Genomic DNA, 25,736 nt, shown 5'->3' with positions numbered 1-25,736 from the left:
AGTTGTGTTTAATATTAAAAATATATTTATATTTTTATAATTTATTTCACAAATATTATTATATTTATATTATATGAGGCTAATAGATATATTTTTATATTTTTTTATTTATACTACGTATTAACATAATAATTAATATTGAAATATCAACATATAAAAAACTCATAATACTGTTCTTACAGAAAATAATAGTATTATTTATTAATTTATTACCAAACTCTAAAATCTCTTTCAATTACAATGGATAGAGTGCTATTATTTTATATATATATAGGAATGATATTATTGATATTTTTTTTTAAAGAAAAACATTACTCCTCCATCCATCAATTTTAACCCCATTTTTTTTTGTGAAATTGTCGTTTTGTTTTTGTAAATTTACAAAATTGATTGGCTAAAATATGCTATATAATTAAGAAAAAAAATTAAATTATGTATTTAAATATTATATATATAATATAAATTTTATTTCATAAAAAATAAAATTTAATATAATGCAAATAATAAAAAATATAGTTATTTATGATTAACATAATATTAATTTATAAAAAGTGAAATTTTTAAATATAGATAAAATATTTGTTTATTGAATAGGAAAATAAATAAATGAATTCTGAATAATTAAATATTTAATTAAATTAATTTTATATATTAACTATATTTAAAAATAAAAATATTTCAATGATAGACTAAAATGAAAAATATAAGAGAATATATTTTTATGGAATAGCGGTATAAATTAAAACCAAACACATCTATTACATATTTAGTTTAGGGTGTCTTTCTTTAGATCTCAAACCCAAAAATTCTATATTTGGATTCTATTTTTTCTTTTTTTTTTTTTCAAAAAATAAATTTTTCTTTTACAAAATAGTTATCATATATTATTTTAATATCAAATTCAAACAAATTCTTTTTCAAATCAAATCAAAAGATAATACACCCGATAATTGAGCATGCTATCCACCCTCATTTATTTATACAGTAGTTTAATATAATGTTATAAGAAAAAATAATATTGTGTATATATAATTTAAAAAAGGGAAAGTTAAATAATAAGAAATAATGGCTAAATAAGTTTATAAATACTTTTTTATTTTAAAATGGTAATGATTTTTTTAAAAAAAAAAATAAATAAATTATTTACAATCACTATAGTTAATTAATTGTTATATATTTTATTGTGTCAAGCGAAACTTCTAAAAACATGAACTTATGCAAGTTTTATTTTTAATATAAAAAGGGTTCTGATTAGAAATTTAAAAATAAATTAATAAATAAAGTTGGGGTGTTTTCTATTCACAAAAAGGTTGGGCACATATCATCAACTTTGGGCACGATTCATGTGAAATTTTTATGTGAACCAAATCTAATTGAATTGATTCATCCATGGCCCTTGGATTAGAGGCCATATGCGATCACTACCGTCCGATACTTCGATGGTTAATAAATCCAACCAATTGTGTCAAAATATGTGAGGCTCTTGTCTACTTATTGATGGAATTTTTTTTACTATTTTGTAAACAATTCAAAATATTAAATAATTTAAAAATATATCTAACCACACTCACGAAATCAATGATCACTACATAAGTGCATATAGTAAGTAACTTTGGAATAATGTTACGATTGAGGGGAATTGAATTCGATTCTATATGGAATCAGATCTTATTGAACTTTAGTTCATGTGATGAATTTTTGGGTCAATTTAATGAGGCCTAATAGACATAGTCATGATCCGGTCCAAATTGAAGTCCGGGTCCATAACTCACGATTCAACTCGATCTTTATGAGATTCATTACTAGCCGTCTAATCAAGAGTTTTCACCTGAGTCTTGTATTTGCTTACCCGTTTAACCACCGTTGGAAGAGTTCAAGTTATTCGATATATACTTTTTCTCTCTCTAAAATCTCATTCTCTCTGTCGCTATTCCGATCGATTGCACTTGTCTTTTCCGGTGAATTTGTCTTATAAGAAAGAAGGCTCACCTTTCTCCTTTGATGTTCGACTTTCTCCGCAGTGGTTCATCAGTTTGTTAGTTCGATTTTTGCCATTTCTTGTATATATAGTGTATTTCTGTACACTTTGTAGATAGACTTAAAATCGATGATGTTTTCTTAGATTGGGTTTAGATTTAGCGTGATTGTTGCGTTTTCAAGGCGTTTCTATTGTGGTTGGGTCTTAGTTGTGTGTTGTCGGTGATTCGTTGATTTTCTAGGGTAACCAGAGTCAGAACGTGTTGCTTCCAAAATTAATGAAATTTTCTTTAAGTTTTCATTAGTTTTTGTAAAGTTCTTGTGAGTAGCAAGCTTTTCAGTTCTATTTAGGCATAACAAGTGATACCAAAGCCTTATAGGTGGTTTGTTCTCGGTTTTTTCGAAACCTTGAAACCAGGTTCTTATTCTCTGTTTTTCGAAAAATTGAAACTGTTTTATTGTTCTCTGTTTTTCGAAAAATTGATTTATGTTCGGTGTTTGAACAACTTGTTCTTTTATTTGTAAAATCAATAGAGGTTTTTGTAAATAAATTTCAAGTTAGATTCAATTTGGTTATCTTGATCATGGATTAAAGATTGAAACATCATTAATGTGAAAACCTGTTTTTGTGTGGTTATTCACGTTTTTTATAGTTCTCTATTGTCATCCAAACTATACTAACACGCGTATTAAGTGCGCAGTTTTAAGAGGTGTAACAGGTTGACGCCGAAAGAAATCCTAATAAAACATGTTGCGGAGCTTGGAGTTGGTAAAATTTCACTTTCGGTTAAATTTTATAATCGGTGCAGCGGTTTTTTATGTTTATTGATTGAATTTTTGCTGAATCTATTAAGAATTTGTTGGAATATTAACAACCTGATAAGTTAGTTTCTTAAGAAACTAACTCGTGGTTTAGTTAATATTCTATTGCTCTTGAAAATTAATTTATACTTGCATTCCACTTGTTTTTCTATTGTGATCGTTAAGCAATCTGTATTTCAAAAGGTTAACTATATGTTTGGTGTGCCTGAAACTAATTTTTTATTTTAAAGGTGGTTTAGGGTTAAAATATGCCCCTTAGGAGAATTGTTTTAAAAAAATAGATTTAGTTAAAAATGGCAAGTCCAACATATTACAATATTCAATCTTTTTTTTTTTGATAGAAAATAGATTTTACTATTTGAAAATAAAAAATGCGTAGTTTCCTAGTGTCGCAAAGATTGATGAAAGTTGATAAAGTTAGTCGTACAATTTAGATCACTCCTCAAATGAGGGTTGGATTGGATGAATTAGCTTTATCATGCATTATCTTAAATCTTGCGGTTCTTGTGATTAGGGAAATTGAAGTTTATGAATCGGCTAAAGAGTTATAGGATAGATTAAATCAAATGTACACTGAAATTTCTTTTTCAAATCGTATTCATTTGTTAGGAAAGTTTTTTTTAGTTTTAGATTGGATCTTTCAAAAACTATAGTTGAAAACCTTAATGTTTTTACCAAACTTATACAAGATATAAAACTAACTGGTGATAAGAATATCGATGACTATAGTTCTATTAAATGCTATCCCTAGTTCCTACTTAGATGTGAAATCGGCTATTAAGTATGGGAGAGACACAATAACACTAAACGTTCCGATAAATGGCTTAAAGAGTAAAGAAGTAGACTTACAACTTTATATAGCTAATAAATAAAGCCATGGAGAGATGATGCATGTTAGGGGTTGACTTCCATTTAGACCTAGCAAGAATGAATTTTATTCCAATAACAATAAGAATGGAAATAACTCACAATAGTCAACATAAGAAGAAATCTAAAAGTAAGTCAAAGAATAGATTTCAACCCCCCCTCTAAGTACATCAAACAATGTTTTAATTGTGGCGTCCTTCTCATTTCATTAGGTCTAGTAATAATAGTAATAATGTGAGCAATCCAGTTAACACTCCTACTAATTAGCATTGCAATACGACTTTAACCGTATCATATGACACCATTCAAAGAAATATTTTCGTAATATAAAATATTATCAAATTTTATATTGTATCTATGGCCGATGAACGTGTGTGCAATATTGAAGGAATAGGAACCATTATATTGAAATTGAATTTCGGTTATGTTCTTAAACTTTTTAATATTAGGCATGTTCCTAGTTTGTTTAATACTTTGTTATCATGTGCCAGTTTATCTTCTATGACCTTAGAAGGGGAGTGGGGGGCAAATTGTATGAAAATTACAAAAGGTGCTCTAGTTATTTTTAAAGCAAAGTTGAAAATAACCTCTATGTTTCATCAGATTTTCCAATTAATAAATCTGAAAATATAGTAAATTCAACTTTTGGTAATACCAAACTTTGGCATATGAGACTAGAACACCTTAGTAGGGGGGTCTTGAAATATTGCATAAATCGGGTTATTTTAGAAATAAAAAACTGTCAACTATTCCATTTTGTGATAATTGTGTGTATGGTAAATATCACAAGGTGCAATTTTAAAAAAACCAAATATATTCAAAAGGTATTTTAGAGAATTTACATCCCGATGTGTGAGGTCCCTCTAGTGAACTCACACATGGTGAAGGTAGATACTTTCTTTCTATAATTGATAATTTTTCTAGAAAAGTGTGAGTTTTTCTTGATGAAACAAAAATCCGATGTTTTTGAAGAATTTTAAAATTGGAAAATTTTTATTAAAAATCAAACGGGCAAAAAGGTTAGATATTTGAGAACCGACAATAGTTTGGAATTTTGCAAATTGTTGGTTTGACAACTTTTGTATAAAAAATGGAATAAAGTGTCATAGAACCGTTCCCTATACACCCCAAAATAATGAGATTGTTGAATGGATAAACCAAACTCTATTACAAAGGGTTAGAAGTATGCTTGCTTTCTCCGGGTTGTCTAAACGATTTTAGGGAGAAGCCGTGGTCACGACAACCTATTTGATCAATAGGTCCCCATCGATCCTCTTAATAAGGGGCTTGCCCGAAATCGATTTCTGCTAGCCTCGTCAAAACTGCAAAATAAAGTATCAGTTCCTACACAACAAAAAACTTGCAAAATGCAGTAGTTCGGTGAGTAGGGTCGTCTCCGCAGGGAACAATAATAATATTGAATATTCGGTTATCTAAAATTATACTATATATATAATGGGGGGTTGAATTTATCACACTAAAATAAGAGAAAATAAATTCGCTCAACTAAATAAAATAAAATAAAATGCACGGCAGATTACCAAAGATGATTAGACTTTAGCATAGGCATGAATTTTTCATTCGGGATATGAAATTTGATCATCGACTAAAAGTCAAATTCATCGACTAGTTGGATAAATTGGTTAAAGTTGATCTACACGCGTTCACAACCAACCTTTCCTTACTTTTTCGATAGTTAAGGTACGATTGTTAGCTATTTCTCTAATCGGGAAAGAATCTTAGGTACGACCGTAGTTTTCTAACTCGACAGCAGTAAAAACTAGAAAGGCCCAATTCCATTTAACAAGCTCCTACGAGGATTTGTTTAAAAACTGATTTTAATTCTTCCCTAGAGTGTTCTTCTCTAGGTTGCTACGCTAATTGGAAAATTACACAATTTTGTATGCCAATCCCCAATATAGCTATGAAATACTAAATTGATACGTGCGCAATAATCAATTCAGGATTTCTAAACTCATCAATTAGAAGAATTAAAAATACCCAACATCGATGAACACCAATTTTAATCGAAACCAAGTCTCACAATTTCAATCCCGAAAATCAATTCATACTTACACTAGAAATGAAACTATTCGCAATCCATAGCAATTAAAAATATAAAATAAATCAAAGAGTTCATCATACCTTCAAGTTTAAAAATCGATAACAAACCAATTCTAGAAATGAAGAAAAAGGGTGCCCAGAAGTTCTTCTGCGCTGCTCTCCAAAGTTCCCGTACGTAGTGTTCTTTCTTCGCTTCTCTTTTCTCTCAGAAAATAGGTTGTAGGTGAGATCGTGGTAGAGAACGTGGTAGTCCCCTTCTCTTCTCCTCTTAAATTAAAAAAAAAAAAATTGTGTCTCTTCAAGTCCATCCTAAGATCCCCTTTGCACTTTAAATCAAACAATTCTAAAATTGCTAATTAACCCCGGAGGACCTTTTTGCAATTTTTATTTTTTTCTGCTTCGTGATCACGCGTAAGGACTTCCTGCGTTCTGCTTTTCTCTCCAATATGCCCAAAATTTGCCAACTCCTCAACGCCTAGTAGAAAGTTCAAAAACACACCATTAGGAGCATATATACAAAATTCGCATAAAAAAATCGTCTAAAATATAGCAAAATATTTGTCTAATATCGCATATATCAACTCCCCCACACCTATCCCATGCTTGTCCTCAAGCATATATCCTAACCAAGAATTGAAATACTCACTAGCGCAAAAGTCACTCAACTATGCCGCCAACTACGTCGGATTCAAAGCATGCAAGAACCAACTAACTTCACTAAATGAGGAATGTATATAAGTAAAAGCTCTCACCCTCAAGTGTTTAGGCTATATTCACTCAATGCACATGAAGGAAATGACGAACCCCATAGGCTTGCAAGCAAATCAAATCAACTTCACAATTCATCAAGAAATCAATGTTCATAATCAAAGGTCTTAATAAAAGGGTTGTAATGGGGCTTTGGTTCGGGTAGGAAAAGGGATATTAGTGGCTAATGGGACCGAGGAATTAATCTATCAATTCATCACATCAAAATGAACGCAAGTCCCAAACACGTATGAATAAGAACAACATAACAAGAACAACACAATACTTCCCAAGATTTGATCAATGCAAGACAACATCATACTCACTTTTCTTTTCACGAGTCCCTTTTTTTTTTTAGGACTCGGAATATTTTTTTCTCTTCTTTTTTTTTTCACACAAGCTCTTTTTTTTTTTTAAGGAGGTTGGTCAATGAAATACTTTTGGCAAAAATATATATGAATTTATAATTGTGCCACATATATGAGAACTTTCAAATGCAACTATCGAATAATATACTGATGATATGCAACGGAACCAATGCAACTCTAAATAATATAATGTAATGAATCAAAGAACAATCCCTCGAATTCCCATAGGCTCAAGTAAATGTTCGGCTTATTCCAAGAAAAAGGCATATCGGCATGGGTTAAATATGAACCAAGAAAAATAGGATAATAACATTAAGCTCAAACTTTGGTTCACTAGGGGATAATAGGGGTGAATGTATGAAATTAAGGCCAACAAGGGTAAACCTAGTGCCTTATCATTTTAATCCCATCAATTCTCAATAAACGCGGAGTAAATAAGCATAAGCAAGCAAGTTCTAGGTAGTCAAATGCAACATATGTTCACACAATCCAAAAAAATTGAGCATATATGATATGTATGAGTGAATTTGCTCAAATAAGGCTCAAATAACTCACTTAAGGGTTCCTTGTTAGAAGGCTAAGCACACTCGTCATCTAACTTCATCAACAAACATGGCAAGATCCTAATAAACTAAGTAAAGCACTACAATCTCAGCTCGACATACACAAGCGGACATGCAGGGAAGTATATCAAAATAAAGCATTATAGAGCATCAAAAGTTCTAATCTCCCCCACACCTAATTGAGGCAATGTCCCTATTGCAAGAACAAAGATGAAATAAAGGAAAGGAGAAAAGAAACTTCCCTGGAATAGGTGGGGGTGACCAGCCCGCCTAGGACTGGCGACGGGCGCGCAAAAGCTTTTCAATGGAGTCTAACTGTCCTTTTAGAGTCGCTTGTCCGGCTAAAATCGCATCAAGCTTGCCACGAAGGTCGTTATTATCCTCCTTCAGTATTTTAACATCAGATGCCAACGCCTGTAAAGTAGAGCTAGTGGTGGAGTGCGCAAGAGCACCATCCTCAGTAGAAGCAGTGATAGGGAGTTCCTCTCGGTCATCATCAAACTGGACTACATCGCGATGGGACGGCCGACGCCACCGATTAACAAGGCGATATCCAGCATCATCTTTCACTACCATACCCATGCGGAACAATACCACCATATCCAAGTACTCGATTGTCCAACTTTATGGAGGCACTTCCTAGAAATAACAGAAGCATCAATACTAGGGAGAACACCCAAACTAATAGAAAGAGTAGTTATAAACGAGGCACCAATCAAATCTCTTTTTTTCTTAAAAACTTCACCAAACTGCACAGCCAACCAGTACCCAAGATTAACCCTAATGCCACTAGTCATGCACCATAGAAAGAAAAATTCAGTTTTAGTAACAATACTGGAGGTACCCCTACGCCCGGATATAAATGAAGCAATGAAACGCTGAATATAACGAAGGGCGGGGTCCTTCAGTCTACGGGCAGGCATATTATTGTCAAAACAAACTTTTCCATCCACAGAAAATTCACTCCATAATTTCTCGACTGAAACAGAAAAGGGCTCAACAAATGCACATGCAGCGGTACTGAAAGAATCATCCTCAAGCTCCTCGGAAGTCACAAAACCTAAATGTAAATTAAATTCTGCTAAAGAAAGCTTAAACACTTTACCAAGCAAACGGAATCTAATTACATCAGGTTGCATTACATCAAATTGTTTAGGCAAGTCAAACACAAATGTAGAGAAGAACTCGAGAGCAAGTTCAATGAAACCAGGTTGTTGATAAGTAAATAAACAACTCCAACCAATGCTAGATATATAATAAAAAACAACATCTTTAATGCCTAACTTCTCAAGTGTTTCAACGTGAATGCACTTACCCGAGAAAATGCTCTTAGCGCACAAAAATTCGTACCTTGTCTGTTCCTCGGGTGTGAAAGAATGTAAATGGCTCCCAACTTGAGTTGGAGGCAACACTTGAACTGAGTTACCTTTCCGTGCCCGTGCATTGGTGGGTGCAGAAGTAGGAAAACCGATTGGAATTGTGGGCATTGTATTACCCGCATCTCTACCCTGCAATTGAGAAGATGTCCGTTCCTTCAATTCCTGTTCCTTTGTTCTTTTGCATCCTCTTGTCTTTGAAATAGTCAACGACCTCGTAGCTATTGGAACCCTTGCGGGAACCGAATCCGATGCCCGCACTTTAGTCATAATGCCTGCACGCCAAAAAATTCAACAACTAAATAACAAGTCCTCAATTAACCCCAACACCAAAAACAATTTCACAACAAACATTCAAATATTATTTGACAATATCAATCACCCAGTATCAAGTCCTCTACGAAAATCGCGCAAATTAAAATTCTTCATCATCAACTTATTTTATATCATATCGAGGCAATAATCGATAGAGGTTTCTCAAGAGAATGCAATATAGATTAAGAGTAAATGACTTCCCTGAAATTTCCACCAGTGACTCGCGGCTGATCGTCAGCGGCAGCGCAGAACAACCGTATAGCAGTAGTTTGAGATTGGGAGCAGCGCGCAACGGAGGAGACTGCTATTGGCGGGCGGCTTCAGCGCGCCGACTTGGCGAAGGAGGCGCGCTGAATTGGCGGACCAGAATCGGACAGATGGACAGCGGCTGGGCGACGCTTAGGGGCGGCGAACTGGCGACTTCACGGACCGGCGTCTCGACTGGCGGAGGAGCAACGGCCGGTGGCTGAACGACGGTGGTTTAGCAAGAGCAAAGCAACGGCGGCGTGAACTGGTTTGAATCGAGAGGTGGAGAGAAAAGAGAATAAGGAATCAGGGTAATTTGGTGTAATAATAATAATAATAAATAATAATAAATATAGCAATAATAATAATAACGTATAACTATTACAGCAATATGAAAATAAAAAAATTAGGACTTAATTACTAAAAATAATAATTGTAATTATAGAAACAATAATAAATATAGTAATAAATATCATAATAATTATAATTATAGAATAGTAATAAATATAATAATAAGAATAAATATACTAACTATAATAATAAAATATAGAAACAAAAAATATATAATAAAATTAAAAAAATAAATAAATAAATAAATAAAATTACGAGTATATATATAAAAATAAAATAAAATTAATAGCTATTATAATATTTATTATAGAAATAAAAATAAATATAGTAATATTAAATTTAATAATAATATTAATAAATATAATATATATAATAATTTCCCCAAAAATAAACCCTCTTTGCACAATTTTTCAGAATATAAGACTTCATTAGGCGTGATCACGTCTAAAGAAGTTGTACGTTCTGATTTTTTTAAATTTTTTTCCCTCTCATCAATCACAACACACTGGATGCGTGGCCACACCTAAGAATCATTCCCACTCTGCTCCACTCAACTACAAAAATTTCACATGTCATCAGAACACCAAAAACAAGGCATGAAATTGACTCCGAAACACAACAAAACTAAAAACACACAAAATAAAATTAAAACACTTGGGTTGCCTCCCAAGAAGCGCCTTTGTTTATTGTCGTTGGCTCGACACAACATCTTTTAAGCTAATCACGCGGCTTAAAGAGAACTACGCACTCACTTCTTTGCTCTGGAACCCCTCATAGTAAAGTTTAAGACGATGCCCATTCACAACAAACCTCTTTTCCGTGCTTAGACTTTGAATCTCAAATGCACCATACGGAAAAACGTTAGTAATGGACCTATCCATCGAGAGCGAAGCTTACCTGGAAACAGTTTAAGTCGAGAATGATAGAGCAAAACCTTTTGGCCAACTTTGAATTCTTTCCTCAAAATATTATGATCATGAAATTTCTTACTTTTCTCTTTATAAATCATAGCATTCTCGTAAGCTTCATTTCGAATCTCCTCCAACTCTTGCAACTGTAATTTCCTACATTCTCCAGCTTCACTCAAATTCATGTTACACTGTTTAATCGCCCAAAAAGCCCTATGTTCAAGTTCAACAGGTAAATGGCAAGGCTTACCAAAGACTAACCTATAGGGCGACATCCCCAGTGGAGTTTTGAATGCAGTTCTGTATGCCCATAACGCATCCTCTAAGCGTAAACTCCAATCCTTTCTATCTGACCTCACCATTTTCTCCAAAATTTCCTTTATCTCTCGATTGGAAACCTTTGCTTGCCCGTTTGTTTGCGGATGATATAACGTGGAGACCTTATGAAGAACTCCATACCTGCGAAACAACGCTGAAATGGTTTTGTTGCAAAAATATTTGCCTCGATCACTTACTATTGCCCTAGGCATTCCAAAACGAGTGAAAACCAAAGATTTCAGGAAATCTGCAACAACCTTAGTATCGTTAGTTCGGGTAGCCTTTGCTTCCACCCACTTTGACACATAGTCAACAGCAAGTATGATATACAAAAAACCATGTGAAAGTGGAAATGGACCCATAAAATCCATGCCCCACACATTGAATACCTCAACAAACAACATCGGTGTTAGGGGCATTTGATTTCTAGCAGAAATATTGCCTACTCTTTGACATTTATCACATGCTTTGCAAAATTCATAAGCATCCTTAAATAATGTAGGCCATAAAATCCACTATCGAGTACCTTTCTTGCAGTCCGTTGGGAACCAAAATGACCTCCACATTCTAATGAATGAAAAAATTTCAAAATGGACTCATATTCACTTTCTTCAACACAACGTCGAATAACTTGGTCCGCACATCGTTTCCATAGGGGTCATCCCAAACATAGTATTTTGCATTGCTTTTCAGCTTGTCTTTCTTTGCTTTTGTCCATCCTGCACGGAATTTATTAGTGACCAGATAGTTCACTAAATCAGCATACCAAGGAGAAGAACAAGAAATCGCAAGTAATTGCTCATCCGGAAAATACTCCCTCAAATGTAATTCATCATGAACCATAGGAAGACGACTTAAATGGTCAGCTACCAAATTTTCACTTCCCTTTTTATCTCAAATCTCCACATCAAATTCTTGCAGGAGTAATATCCATCGTATAAGCCTTGGCTTGCTTTCCTTTTTCGCCATTAGATACAAAGTTGCATGGTCAGAAAATACAATTACTTTAGTACCAAGCAAGTAAGATCTAAATTTTTCTAAATAAAAAACAACGGCTAAGAGTTCTTTTTCAGTAGTGGAGTAGTTCAATTGGGCTCCATTGAGTGCTTTTGATGCATAGTAGATTGCCCATGGAATCTTTCCACTTCTCTATCCAAGTACAGCCCCCACTGTCGTGTCGCTTGTATCACACATAATCTCAAAAGGTAAATCCCAATTCGGTGGTTGAATGATGGGCGGTGATGTCAACAACTCTTTTAATCTTGTCAAATGCCTTCTTACACTCTTCATCAAACTCAAATTGAACATCCTTTTGTAACAATCGGAAAAGAGGAGCAGCCACCTTCAAGAAATCTTTAATGAACCGACGATAAAATCCTGCATGCCCTAAAAATGAACGCAAATCCCTCACCGAAGTGGGATAGGGTAAAGCAGAGATAATATCAATATTGGCTTTATCTACCTCTATTCCTTTTGATGAAACTAAATGTCCAAGAACTATTCCCTCTTCTACCATAAATTGACATTTTTCCCAATTCAATGCTAACTTGGTTTCTTTACACCTTTTTAAAATCACTGCCAAATTGTCTAAACAAGTGTCAAAATCATCTCCATATACACTGAAATCATCCATAAAAACCTCAATAATCTTACTGAAATCATCCATAAAAACCTCAATAATCTTACCTACATATTCAGAAAATATGCTAACCATACACCGCAGAAATATCGCAAGGGCATTGCACAAGCTAAATGGCATCCGCCTATAAGCAAAAGTGCCAAAAGGACATGTGAATGTCATCTTTTCTTGATCCTCTGGTGCGATGGAAATTTGAAAATAACCTGAAAAACCATCTAGGAAACAAAAATGAGATTTTCCCGCTAACCTCTCAACCATTTGATCAATGAAAGGTAATGGAAAATGATCTTTCTTTGTGACTGAATTTAGCTTACGGTAGTCGATGCATTGACGCCAACCGGTTTGTTTCCGAATCGGTATCAACTTACCATCGTGGTCAGCCTCTACAGTAACTCCCGCCTTCTTGGGAACAACATGAATTGGACTTACCCATTGACTATCTGAAATTGGATAGATGATATCGGCATCGAAGAGCTTTAAGATCTCTTTCTTTACGACTTCCATCATAGCAGGATTCAACCTCCTTTGAGCTTACCTTATTGGCTTGGCATTTTCCTCAAGCACAATCTTGTGGGTACAAAGAAATGGGCTAATGCCCTTGATGTAAGCTAATGTCCATCCAATAGCCTCCTTATGCGCTTTCAAAATTCGGATCAACTTTTCTTCTTGCCTAGAAGACAATGTAGCCGATATGATTACTGGTAATGTCTCTCCAACTCCTAAGAAGGCATATTTCAAGTTCGAGGGCAATGGTTTCATCTCCAAAGCCGGTGCCTGCACAACATATGGCAACAACCCCTTATCAGATTTTGCTAAAACTGAATTAACCACAACATACCTTAATGGTTCATGCGGCAGAGATTGCAAAGCTAGAATCATTTCTTCCAATGCACCACTTATGGGAAATTCATCCATAGAGTTCATGTCTAAGCAGTTTATGAGTGCAACCTCCAATTCATCCTTTCCACTCAAGTCAAAGACTTCCTGCACATTTTGAGTAAGAACATCTACACAACACAAAGTATTAGGCTCCACAGGATATCCCATTGCATCAAAAATATTAAAATGAACTTTTACACCTTCGAACTCCATAGTCAGTGTCCCTGTTTTAACATCAATCTTTGTTTGTGTGGTGCACATAAAAGGCCGTCCAAGCAAATGAGGGAGGGATTAGGTGAATTGTCATCATGCATATCTAGAACATAGAAATCAACAGGGAATATTAACTCATTCACTTGCACAAGAACATCCTCAATTATCCCTTCAGGGTAAGCGTTGGTTTTATCGGCAAGTTGAATTATTATCCCTCGTTTCTTTCAAAGGCCCAATGTTCAAAGAGTTAAAAATAGACTTAGGCATAACATTTATAGCTGCTTCTAAATCCAACATAGCCCTTTTAATTTCCATCGTACCTATTTTGCACGGGACTACAAACATACCTGGATCTCTGCACTTTTGTGGCAATTTCCTTTGCAGCACACCGGACACAGTCTCTCCAGCTAGCACCTTCTCGTCCCCTCTCAACTTCTGCTTCTTAGTACACAACTCCTTCAGAAATTTAGCATAACAGGGGGACTTGCTTAATTGCGTCAAGTAAAGGGATGCTTAGCTCTAATTTCTTAAACATCTCCATGATCTCCTTGTCTTTATCGCTTTTAGCCGGTTTCACTAACCTATGAGGAAATGGAGCACTATTAAGATTGGATTGAATAGAAGGATCAGAAATTACCTAATCAGTAGTCTTGTTCACTTCATGCTCAATCTCCTTCTCAATCTCCTCTTCACCTCTCTCTTTTTGGTAATCACCTTCGAACCCTTCAGCTCCTTACCACTCCGCAAGATCATTGAACTAACATTGCTCGGGTTCATGTGGGTTTGAGCTGGCAGCTTGCCTTTTTTTTTTCTTTCATCTTACGCACCTCTTTCACAACTTGAGACATCTGATCTTCCAAGTTCTTTATGCTTGTTCTCGTCTCTTGCTGAAATTGCAAAACATTAGAGGCAATTGTTTTCACCATATCATGCGAAGAGTTACCAGGAACGGGAGCTTGGTGCATAGTCCTTTGTTGTTGCTGCTGTGCTTGTGGTTGAAAACCGGGTGGTTTCTGTTGACCAAAGGATTGTTGATTCTGATTCCCATATCGAAAATTGGGGTGGTCTCGCCATCCCGGATTGTATGTGTTTGAATATGGATCATAAGCCCTTCTTGGTGCAAAACCTGCAGCATTCACTTCCACTTCTTCTCTTAGTGTGGGACAAGCATCCGTGGGATGCTCAACACTCCCATAAATTCCACACGGCTTCACTTGAGCATTACCTACAACAAGTTTTCTCACAGAAGCAATTAGCTCATTCAATTGTTGTTGCATAGGAGAACTTACCTCAACAACTTCTTTCACTCCCACGACATCCCTCGGCCCAAATTGTTGAGAGTTCATGGCCATATCATTCAACAATTCCCAAGCTTCTCTCGGAGTCTTATTCATTAAAGCGCCTCCACTGGCAGCATCGATGATCCTCCTGTCAATAGAAGTTAGTCCTTCATAGAAATATTGGATTAAAAGTTGCTCAGAAATTTGATGTTGGGGACATCGAGCAATTAATTTATTGAATCTATCCCAATACTCGTATAAGGACTCCCTGATGCTTCTTTGATGCCACAAATCTCTTTTCGCAAACTCGCAGCCCGGGATGCGGGAAAGAATTTCTCAAGAAATTTACGCTTCATATCCATCCATGTGATAACACTCCCGGCCGGCAAGTTAAACAACCAATCTTTAGCTGTATCCTTCAAATTGAATGGAAAAGCCCGGAGCTTTATTTGATCCTCAATGACTCCCAAAGGTTTCATACTCGTACATACCACATCGAATTCCTGCAAGTGCTTGTGTGGTTCCTCCCCTGCCAAGCCATGAAAAGACGGAAATTAATGAATTAGTCTAGATTTAAGTTCAAATGCCGTATTATCGGCTATAGCAGGAAAAGTAATACACAAAGGGTGCTGAATTAAGTCGGGAGTAGCTAGCTCCCTCAAGGTTCTTTGTGCCATTGGATTTATCAAAACTTCTTCAACTTCCTTGGCCTCTTCACTCTCTTCGGAACTATAAGTATCCGCTAGTTGGATAGCTAAGTTAAGTCCCGGTGACTCAACTTCTTTCTCGGCCCTCTTTCGCTCTCTAGCTTCTTTCCTCAAACGGCATGCATTCCTTTGATTTCTGAATCAAACACTAATTCACCTGTACGACCAGTTCGAGGCATAAACCATTAGGCAAAAATTAGAGCTAAATAAATAAAAGAAACAACCAAATATCAAAAATCAAATTACTATTCCCCGGCAACGGCGCCAAAATTGCTAGCCTCGTCAAAGTTGCAAAATAAAGTATCAGTTCCTACACCACAAAAAAACTTGCAAAATGCAGTAGTTCGGTGAGTAGGGTCGTCTCCGCAGGGAACAATAATAATATTGAATATTCGGTTATCTAAAATTATACTATATATATAATGGGGGGGTTGAATTTATCACACTAAAATAAGAGAAAATAAATTCGCTCAACTAAATAAAATAAAATAAAATGAACGGCATATTACCAAAGATGATTAGACTCTAGCATAGGCATGAATTTTTCATTCGGGATATGAAATTTGATCATCGACTAAAAGTCAAATTCACCGACTAGTTGGATAAATTGGTTAAAGTTGATCTACACGCCCTTACTTTTTCAATAGCTAAGGTACGACCGTTAGCTATTTCTCTAATCAGGAAAGAATCCTAGGTATGACCGTAGTTTTCTAACTCGACAGCAGTAAAAACTAGAAAGGCCCAATTCCATTTAACAAGCTCCTACGAGGATTTGTTTAAAAACTGATTTTAATTCTTCCCTAGAGTGTTCTTCTCTAGGTTGCTACGCTAATTGGAAAATTACACAATTTCATATGCCAATCCCAAATATAGCTATGAAATACTAAATTGATACGTGCGCAATAATCAATTCAGGATTTCTAAACTCATCAATTAGAAGAATTAAAAATACCCAACATCGATGAACACCAATTTTAATCGAAACCAAGTCTCACAATTTCAATCCCGAAAATCAATTCATACCTACACTAGAAATGAAACTACTCGCAATCCATAGCAATTAAAAATATAAAATAAATCAAAGAGTTCATCATGCCTTCAAGTTTAAAAATCAATAACAAACCAATTCTAGAAATGAAGAAAAAGGGTGCCCGGAAGTTCTTCTGCGTTGCTCTCCAAAGTTCCCGTACGTAGTGTTCTTCCTTCGCTTCTCTTTTCTCTCAGAAATAGGTTGTAGGTGAGATCGTGGTAGACAACGTGGTAGTCCCCTTCTCTTCTCCTCTTAAATTAAAAAATCGTGTCTCTTCAAGTCCATCCTAAGATCCCCTTTGCACTTTAAATCAAACAATTATAAAATTGCTAATTAACCCCGGAGGACCTTTTTGCAATTTTTATTTTTTTCTACTTCGTGATCACGCGTAAGGACTTCCTGCGTTCTGCTTTTCTCTCCAATATGCCCAAAATTTGCCAACTCCTCAACACCTAGTAGAAAGTTCAAAAACACACCATTAGGTGCATATATACAAAATTTGCATCCAAAAACCGTCTAAAATATAGCAAAATATTTGTCTAATATCGCATATATCAATTTGGCGTGGAAGATACATAAATTTATCCAATCTAAAGGTTTTTGGATGTTCCGTATTTATTTGTGTTTTTAATGATAAGTTGGAACCTAGAACCTTAAAATATATTTTTTAGGATACTCCGAGGGAATTAAGGGTTATATGTTGTGGTTAACTTCTAAACCAAGTTTTTAAACTTTTGTAAGTCGAGATGTTATGTTTAATGAAAATGAAATATCTTATTTGACAAATAATGTGCCAACACTACCAAAAAAAAAAAAAAAGACAGATTACTCATGGAAAAATCCGTGAGTAATTCATGAATAAATTCATTATTCACGAAATTATGTCTGTGAGTATTTTGCTAGTAAATACTTCGTAAGTAATTACTGACGAGAAAATTTGTGAATAATTTTTTAAGTATATTATTCACGATATTACTCACGAAATTCTGTCTGTGAGTAATTTACTCATGTAATTGCCCATGGACTTTGTTCGTAAATAAATTTACTTACAGAACAAATTCTGTAAGTAATTCTGTGAGTTAAAATCAATAAACTTCCTTATTGGCGACACAATGATTCCGTGAGTAATTCTGTTGAACATGTCAATATGATGCTTGAGACGAAATAATTTCCGTGAGTAATTTTTTTAACCCCCAAAAAATTATATGTCGATTTATCCATACCTATCCCAAATCATATATTACGAAAACACAAATTCAAACCATAAAGTAAATTAAACCAAACCAAATATCCAATAAACAAAATATGATCGAATCACATGATATTTATAAGCATAGTTCCATAATCGATGGACACTACAAAAGAATAATAAACATAACCGTACATTTAAAATAGTAGAATCCATATGATATTAATGTTTAAATACTCAAGTATGAAAATCAACAAACAAGTTGCGCACCACCATCGAAGTTGTTGCGGCGCTGTCAGAGGTTTATCTTCTCGAGCTGCTGCATGATCATCAAAGTATCTTAAAATGATCAAACTGTTCCTCTAAGCATGCTAGACGAATCACGTTAGTCGTTGGAGCACCAAGCGTATGACCATCAGTGCATAAAAGCTTTAAAAGATCAAAGACAGTGAATATCTCACAATGAACTGAAGGCATATCCCACAGACTAATAATTTAATTTATTTTTTTATTTTTTTATCATCATAATCATCATAATACAATAGAGAGATTATGCAACTTACACTACATAGAAATAGTCTTAGTTTCATATTATAGAGGAAGACGAAGTGCAAAAAACTTTTGATTCTGATGAATTTTATGAATGTATATATGTATAGTCTCGAGGAAAATTTTGCGACCACATGTAACAACCAAGAAAGAAAGCAATCACGCATGCTTAATGTTAGGAATTTAAGCGCCTAAAGGTGCGATAAAATTGCGGAAGCGGATCGAAACACAATTGAAACACAAGCAAAATATTGCAAAATACGAAAAGAACACAAAATTTATGTGAAAAACCCAAAACAGGAAAAAACCACGGACGATGAGGAATCCACATGCTAATATTTGGAATTATCAAACTTATATGTGATGCAAGTGATAGTGCAGTAGGACCTGTGTTAGGCCAAAAACTTGTACAGAAGCACCATGTTATCCATTATGCAAGTAAGACTTTGGATGGTGCTCAGTGCAATTACACTATACTATAAAGAACTCTTAGAAATTGTCTATGCTTTTTTAAAATTCAAACTCTACTTGGTAGGATCTAAGGCAATTGTAAACACTGACCACGCGACACTCAAGTATCTAATGGACAAGAAATATTCTAAACCGTGTCTGATTTGATGGGTACTGTTACAACAATAATTTAATATTGAGATCAAAGACAAAAAGGAAAGTGATAATCAAGTAGCCGATCACCTTAGTAGGTTACCTGCAGAGGCGTCACCATAAGGTATATATGAATACTTTATTGATGAAGATTTATATTCATTGCAAGGTACTACACCTGGCTCACGGATTATGATAAAGAAAGAGAGGTGAAGTTGCCCACTGCCAAGAGATTACAGCTAGAAAAGATGCTAATTTTCATGCCAGTGGTGTTATGCCTTCATATCTAGATTACAAAGGAATGAAGCATTTTTTGAGCCTGGTCAATCATTATTTTTGGGAGGAACCATACTTATTTCATTTTAGTGGAGATGAAATCATTAGGCGTTGCTTGTCCAATTCTAAGATACCACACATTCTCCATGAATGACGTGGCTAATTCGTAGGTGGTCATTTCGCAACGTAACACACTGTTCCTGAAGTACTCCAATCAAGATTCTACTAGCCAACAATATACCTCGATGCCTGGACATTTTTCAGGAAATACAATGCGTTCCAGAGATTGGGTACCATTAAAAAATGCGATGAAATGCTAGAAAAAGAGAATTATGTGTTTACTGTGCTTGAACTTAACTAGGGCTGCTATGTACGCAGGGCCACGCCCTCTGCTTCAACTCGGGATTTGCTTGTCTTTACTCTACTTCAGTACTGAGGTTGTGACACTCTATCCTTACCTTATCTGTCTGTGCTTTTTTTTCTTTTTTTGGTTCATAGAAAAGAGATGCATTGAACTGTACAGTCGTACTGCATATGATATGGATCTTAATAGATTGCTTCTTGCCTTCTTCACTTTCTTCTAAACCTCACTGATTTCGCTTTTCTGTGGAGGTCTTTGCACAGCACTGCTTCATTGGTTTTCTGCATCTATATGCACTTGTGCGTGGGATCTTCAATTTGGAAGATTGTGGATCCCAACTGGCTACACTGCTAGATTCCATGTTTGTTGCGTGCTCTGCGCTGCTCTCTTTAAATAGAGTTGTTCGATTAGGACTAAAGATGAAAAGATAGATACTTTGCACACTCCTTGGCGGCATATAATCTCCACATGTGCTTGCTTGGTTGCAACGATTGATTGATTGATTGATTAACTCACCCTTTTAGGTTGTATAATTGAGTAGAGAATTGAAAGCCCATTTTGAAAATAAAGAAGAAAGCAGGGGAAGGGGTTTGATCTACTGTAGGTTTTCCTCAGGGTGTAATTCAGCCCCTCCATCATCACATAATACTAAAACTGGTATATATGGTTCTAATTTAGTCCTAAAAGAGAAAATGCATATTGTGAATTAGTGCATGTTTAATTAATGTAGGACTTTGCGCCGTTTTCATTGAAAATTAGTGCATGTTTAACTTATATTTTTTTATAGGAAGTGACCGTGTGTCAACGCAGGCATGTTGTGCTCATTCAGGATACCCAGCTTTGAGTTTAACAAAAGGTCTGCTTTGTTTTTTATGCTATGCCACCGTGTAGCAACTTTTCTGTGATGTTTGTTTATTGGGTGGGTGGTGCAATGAAGTGTTAAGTGCATTCCTACGATTCTGAAACATTTTTTTCCCATCAGATTTCAGAATTATTTCATATTTGTTTTGAAGGGTTTCTACTTGGGGTGTAATCAACATATAGAGGACCCAGGTTCCTTGTCGGCATGATTTTGCCTTTCATGATTACAATGGTAAAACATATGCTTGCCACTTCTAATATTTGTGTGGAGATAAGGCAAGAAATGCATGTAATGTAATATGTTCATAATTAAGTAATTATTTACTTAATTATATTAAATTTGACGTAATAGCATTACATATCCTTCATCTCTAGCATCCACATCGTTGTATTTTCTCCTTAGTTTCACTGTAAAAAATTTAGAATAGTGAGAAATTTGCCTTGTGTCTACAAATGGGCGATCAAAATTTGTGACGGGGAGTAGAAATCCATTTAATACTATTTAGGGGGCATCCATTTAAGGTTTTGAAGTAGGGATGACGGATTATCTTAAACCATGTTGCTTAATGCTACAATAAAGTATAATGCTAGTGTCATATATATAATGCTACGTAATAGTTAACCTTTTTTTGACACGCATGTCATTTCACAAGCTCTGTTTTCGATTTCCGTATGTGGAATCAGTTTACATGGATTAATTGTGGTCTGTATGTTGTGACTTCTTCCTAATATGGTGGTCCATACAGCTTCCTAACGCTTGTGTCTTGCAGGTTATGGCAAAATCTCAACGTGGTGCTGTAGGAGGGTCACAGGATCCGGCTGCCTCTCCCGTAAGACGTTTTACTCGGGCTTCTGCACGCAACAGCCCCGTAGAGGCAGCTAATCGGGCTAGTATAAATCCATCACCTATCCGCAAAACCACGAAGAAAGCAACGAAACGGAAGGGATCTCGGGTCTCACCATTACTCCAGCGACTTCGGTCCATCACATCATAGTGGGAGAAAGAGCGTGATGCTCGTGCTCAAAGCAACAAAACAACATCTTCCACTCGACGGCCAGTGCTCAGGATTCGGAGGGGATTTTGGAGGTAATGTGGCTTCTTACTGGTCCTTATTTGAACTTAGTACAACACTACTATAGGCTGACGCTATTAACCCCAACAGGAATATGATGCTAGGGATATCCCATCAGTCCTTGAACCGACGGCACCGACACAGGATGGGGATGATACAATCCCCCCACAGAAGCAGATGACGAGACACTTCCACCGACACAGGACACGGAGACTGCAGAGTGTGATATGCCATTATTGGGTGAAGAACCAGGTTCCGACCCGGCTCTGATGACAGGAACGGAGGTGGGCGATATGGCACGATTGGACGAGATAACATCATATGGCGGTTTGGAAATTATGGTTCTAAGATTATGTCTTGCATTAATTGATTTCAAATTTTCTACATACGCTCCTTACAATAACATGTAATCTTTTTTTTGTACCAGTTGGTTCGTCCAAGAAAAAACAAGGGAGAGGGGCGGCAAGAATGCCGCGTGGATGGGGAAAAGATCACAAGATGCTTGTATTCACATCGCTTGATGGTAAAAGCATTTTTGGACCCGACGTAAATGAGTACAAGACAACTATTGGGGTTATTGCACGCAACGGAGCTCGACTTCCTCTACATTACCCCACGTTTGCTGAAATACCGGAGACGAAGAGACATGGTGCATGGATGGAGGTTCAGGTCATGCAATGTTCATATAAAATGAAATTTCTTTAATTTCATTATAGTTGTATATATGGTCCTACTATCTTGTTTGTACCGGGCGATAACCATGTCAAATGTCATTGCAGAGTCACAGCAGATTACCAGACTCAGCAGAGAAAGTTGTCATGGCTGACCTAAGGGAAGTTTGGAGGCATTGGAAATACAACATCAAATCAACCTACTTCAATCCTATCGAGGACGACGAGGAAGCATTGAAGAAGGTTCCCTCAAGCAGGATCGTGCCCGATCAGTGGCCAAAGTTGGTTGAGTACTGGCGCGACGAAAAGGTGAAGGTATGCAATAGGGACCAACCAAATTAATATACGTTATATCTGCACAGGCCTATGGTGAGAACTAAATTATTCTTATTTACGTAGCTTCAATCCAAGAAAAATGCGTCAAATGTACGGAAAAGAAGCTTTCCGCATCGTACTGGGCAAAAGTCCTTCACAACTCTCGCCGAGGAGGTACCTTGCAGAGTTGAAGGCAATGATGGCTGAGTTTAAAAATATCAAGTGTGATGTGTATGCATTCATGCAGAAAAACTCCGGAGCAGTTACTGGCCAGGCAGTAAGTATTCATAATATCTGTACATTTTGTATGAGTATCCCATGAGATTCGGATGGCTAATATGGGAATTTACCATGATATGTGCATAAATGATAGGGCACATCTCGTATTGATTCAGTCTCTGAGCTTCCCAAGCCTGTGTCCGAGCCAGGTCTGACGGTATGATTCCGTCAAACCCTAAAGTTTCTTAGTAATCAGTGCAGTGCCTAATTTAGGCTACTCTTGATAGCCTACTATGTTTCCAACTCATCTGTAATATTTTGTTGTAGGTCGGCATGCATGTGCTTCTATTATCCTATTCCGGTGAGAAAAAAGTTGTTGCGGAGGGACTTCTGCTCTGCCCCCCTGCGCCAGGTTGGTCCCATTGTCTTAAAGGTTTTTTTTTTGGAACTTTTAATATGCCTCGGCGAGGGATCGTAGGTTTTGTGACCGTTCGGGCCTCATACTGCAAATGATCATGGTTTTCTTGAGTCTAAACATATACAATGTTACGATATGTGGATTTGTTTGTGTTATGTACACTGTTAATATAGAGGCAGTAAAATCAGTGGTATTATGCCAACTCCTGTGTTGGTCTGGTATTTTTTATCTATTACATTACATTGTTTATGGCTACGCTGCTATTACACTATTTGGGTACACCATGACTTTCCCCAAAAATATTGAAAGTTGACTTTATTATTGAAATCCTATGTAGTCCTTTGCTGCCAAGGTGTATCTATTGTTAGTGATGACTTTGGTACATATAATTTGATATATCAGTGGTCGATACTCTGAACTTGGAACTGCATATGCGGATGTCTGCTCGTATTTAGTGCATAAATGGTAGTTAATCTCATTGAGACATAGTACTACGGCACATACATGGAGCCCTCCCATTTGGGGGTTGCCATAGGGATATCGAACTTCGAAATATTTTTTTTATTTGATATTGTACATGATATTGCTGGTTTACATTTCTTTATTGGAGGATGATTGGTTTATAGATCGAGCTGCAATCACATAGGAAATTAGGATATAATGTGCTTTCGTACCTAATTCATGGATATAATACCATGTATTGTACGACATGTCTTAATATACATACCCGTATTGTTCTAGTTGCAGAGCTTTACACTTCTAATGTCTGTGTTATGGCATGTTATACATACAGTTTGAACGTCTGTTGATATATACGGCTCAATATACTCAAAAATTGCACTTGTGGATGCTGTAGGTGACACACTTTCCCTGGTCAAGGTCTTCGTGACATCCGCCTTAGTCCCGGACACACCCCTTATTTTGCCGACCATTGCTGGGTCGACTACCCTTCGCAATGTCATTGGTGAAGATCCTATTGAGTGGAACTACAAGGACGTACAGACCTACTTTCATACCTTTCTTGTATTTCCTTCCAAACTTTATAAGAAATATGATTTAAACTAATCTTTGTATTGGCAATTGCAGCTCATGCGCCGTCCCTGAAGTGTATCTACCGATTCACCCATGTTAGTTTCCCCGTTTGTCTTATGGATTGTATGTCGTACCTGTTTTTGGATGGATTGTGTTGAGGCTGTGTGAACTATATGTGGAATGGATGCATAGACCATTGAAGTTTTAATTCATGTGGTGAAAGATGTGGTTATGGATTGATGGATATCCGTACTTGCTTATTGTTAGGTTTGGTGTTTGAACTGTTAGGCCCGTTTTGCGGAACATGATGTTGTTGTGCAGTGCTTGCTAGGCTTGTTTTATGGGTTGCTTTACTTCGTTGTTAGGTATGGAGATTGTCCAGTAAAAACAGTGTTGTCCATTTGCCTTAATGTTGGGATTCAGATTTTACTATGAATTAATGTTTGCAAGTATTACCAATGATGATGATTGTAGCATTATGTGTGTACGGAATTTCTTCGGTATTGGAGAGATCACAGCAGGTCATTTTGTTACGCACAATTTCAATTGCAGTGTAACTACTATTTTTCATAGCATGCTATTTTTGCGTAACAAAAGGATGAAATACCGTGACAAAAAGTGGTCATTGGATATTTGTTGTTTCAGGTTGTTCCGTGACTATAGGAAGTATATTTTTTTATTACGGGTTCAATGTCGTTACAAATATTCGTAACAAAAACCAAATATGACAAGCGATCACAGGAACATTTTTGTAACGCGACGACCTTTCGTAACAAATATCGTAACTAAAAGGTCTGACATACGCGCGGAAGGATCGACATTTGGTTACGAGAGGAAATTCGTAACAAACAGCGTAACAAAAATCCTGCATTATAGAGCGTTGACCGACAGTAATAGTTACGAAAAATGGCGTGGCAAAAAACATTCGTTACGTGAGTACACATTACGGAAAAAAGTCGTAACGAAGGCGTAGCAAATACGCAAATTGCACGAAAAATGACGTTTTGTTACGATTTTCCGGCCGTAGTAGAAAACAATTTTTTTAGTAGTGTGTTGAGGCTGTGTGAACGATATGTGGAATGGATGCATAGACCATTGGAGTTTTAATTCGTGTGGTGAACGATGTGGTTATCGATTGATGGATATCCGTACTTGCTTATTGTTAGGTTTGGTGTTTGAACTGTTAAGCCCGTTTTGCAGAATAGGATGTTGCTGTGTAGTGCTTGCTAGGCTTGTTTTATGGGTTGCTTTACTTCGTTGTTAGGTATGAAGATTGTCGAGTAAAAACTGTGGTGTCCATGTCACTTAATGTCGGGATTCTTATGGATACTATGAATTAATGTTTGCAAGTATTGCCAATGATGATGTTTATAGCATTATGTGTATACGGAATTTCTTTCGGTATTGGGGAGATCACAACAGGTCTTTTTGTTACGCACAATTTCAATTGCAGTGTAACACCTATTTTTCGTAGCATGATATTTTTGCGTAACAAAATG

General features: G+C 36.1%; 1 protein-coding gene and 1 pseudogene across 2 annotated transcripts; one reads left to right on the top strand and one right to left on the bottom strand.

The window, feature by feature from the left end:
• The first annotated feature begins 1,833 nt into the window (after positions 1–1,833).
• On the top strand, positions 1,834–24,695 carry LOC127257649 (uncharacterized). 2 transcript variants are annotated; one of them, XM_051284097.1, is made up of 11 exons: positions 1,834–2,746; positions 20,436–20,504; positions 21,280–21,596; positions 21,673–21,923; positions 22,010–22,251; positions 22,362–22,568; positions 22,653–22,845; positions 22,942–23,004; positions 23,115–23,199; positions 24,062–24,201; positions 24,292–24,695. In XM_051284097.1, the coding sequence occupies exons 7-11, from the start codon at positions 22,669–22,671 to the stop codon at positions 24,307–24,309; spliced, it is 483 nt and encodes a 160-aa protein (XP_051140054.1). In that variant the 5' UTR covers positions 1,834–2,746; positions 20,436–20,504; positions 21,280–21,596; positions 21,673–21,923; positions 22,010–22,251; positions 22,362–22,568; positions 22,653–22,668; the 3' UTR covers positions 24,310–24,695. The 2 variants fall into 2 exon arrangements, 1 of the variants encoding a protein (XP_051140054.1); XR_007840041.1 differs by lacking the exon at positions 1,834–2,746 and adding an exon at positions 20,289–20,305 and having other exon boundaries at positions 24,292–24,692.
• On the bottom strand, positions 10,322–15,412 carry LOC127257708 (uncharacterized; annotated as a pseudogene).
• Positions 24,696–25,736: the final 1,041 nt, after the last annotated feature.

The sequence above is a fragment of the Andrographis paniculata genome, unplaced genomic scaffold (assembly GCF_009805555.1).
Source record: "Andrographis paniculata isolate CXL003 unplaced genomic scaffold, ASM980555v1 Contig58END, whole genome shotgun sequence".
In the NCBI taxonomy this organism is placed as follows: Eukaryota; Viridiplantae; Streptophyta; class Magnoliopsida; order Lamiales; family Acanthaceae; genus Andrographis; species Andrographis paniculata.
This window is presented reverse-complemented; position numbering and strand designations above follow the sequence as displayed.

Excerpts from the sequence above, each read along its gene's own strand:
- LOC127257649 (XM_051284097.1), top strand. The coding sequence starts at position 22,669 with ATGCGTCAAATGTACGGAAAAGAAGCTTTCCGCATCGTACTGGGCAAA. Across the intron at positions 23,005-23,114 it reads TGTCCGAGCCAGGTCTGACG|GTCGGCATGCATGTGCTTCT; the intron begins GTATGATTCCGT and ends ATTTTGTTGTAG. Across the intron at positions 23,200-24,061 it reads GCTCTGCCCCCCTGCGCCAG|GTGACACACTTTCCCTGGTC; the intron begins GTTGGTCCCATT and ends TGGATGCTGTAG.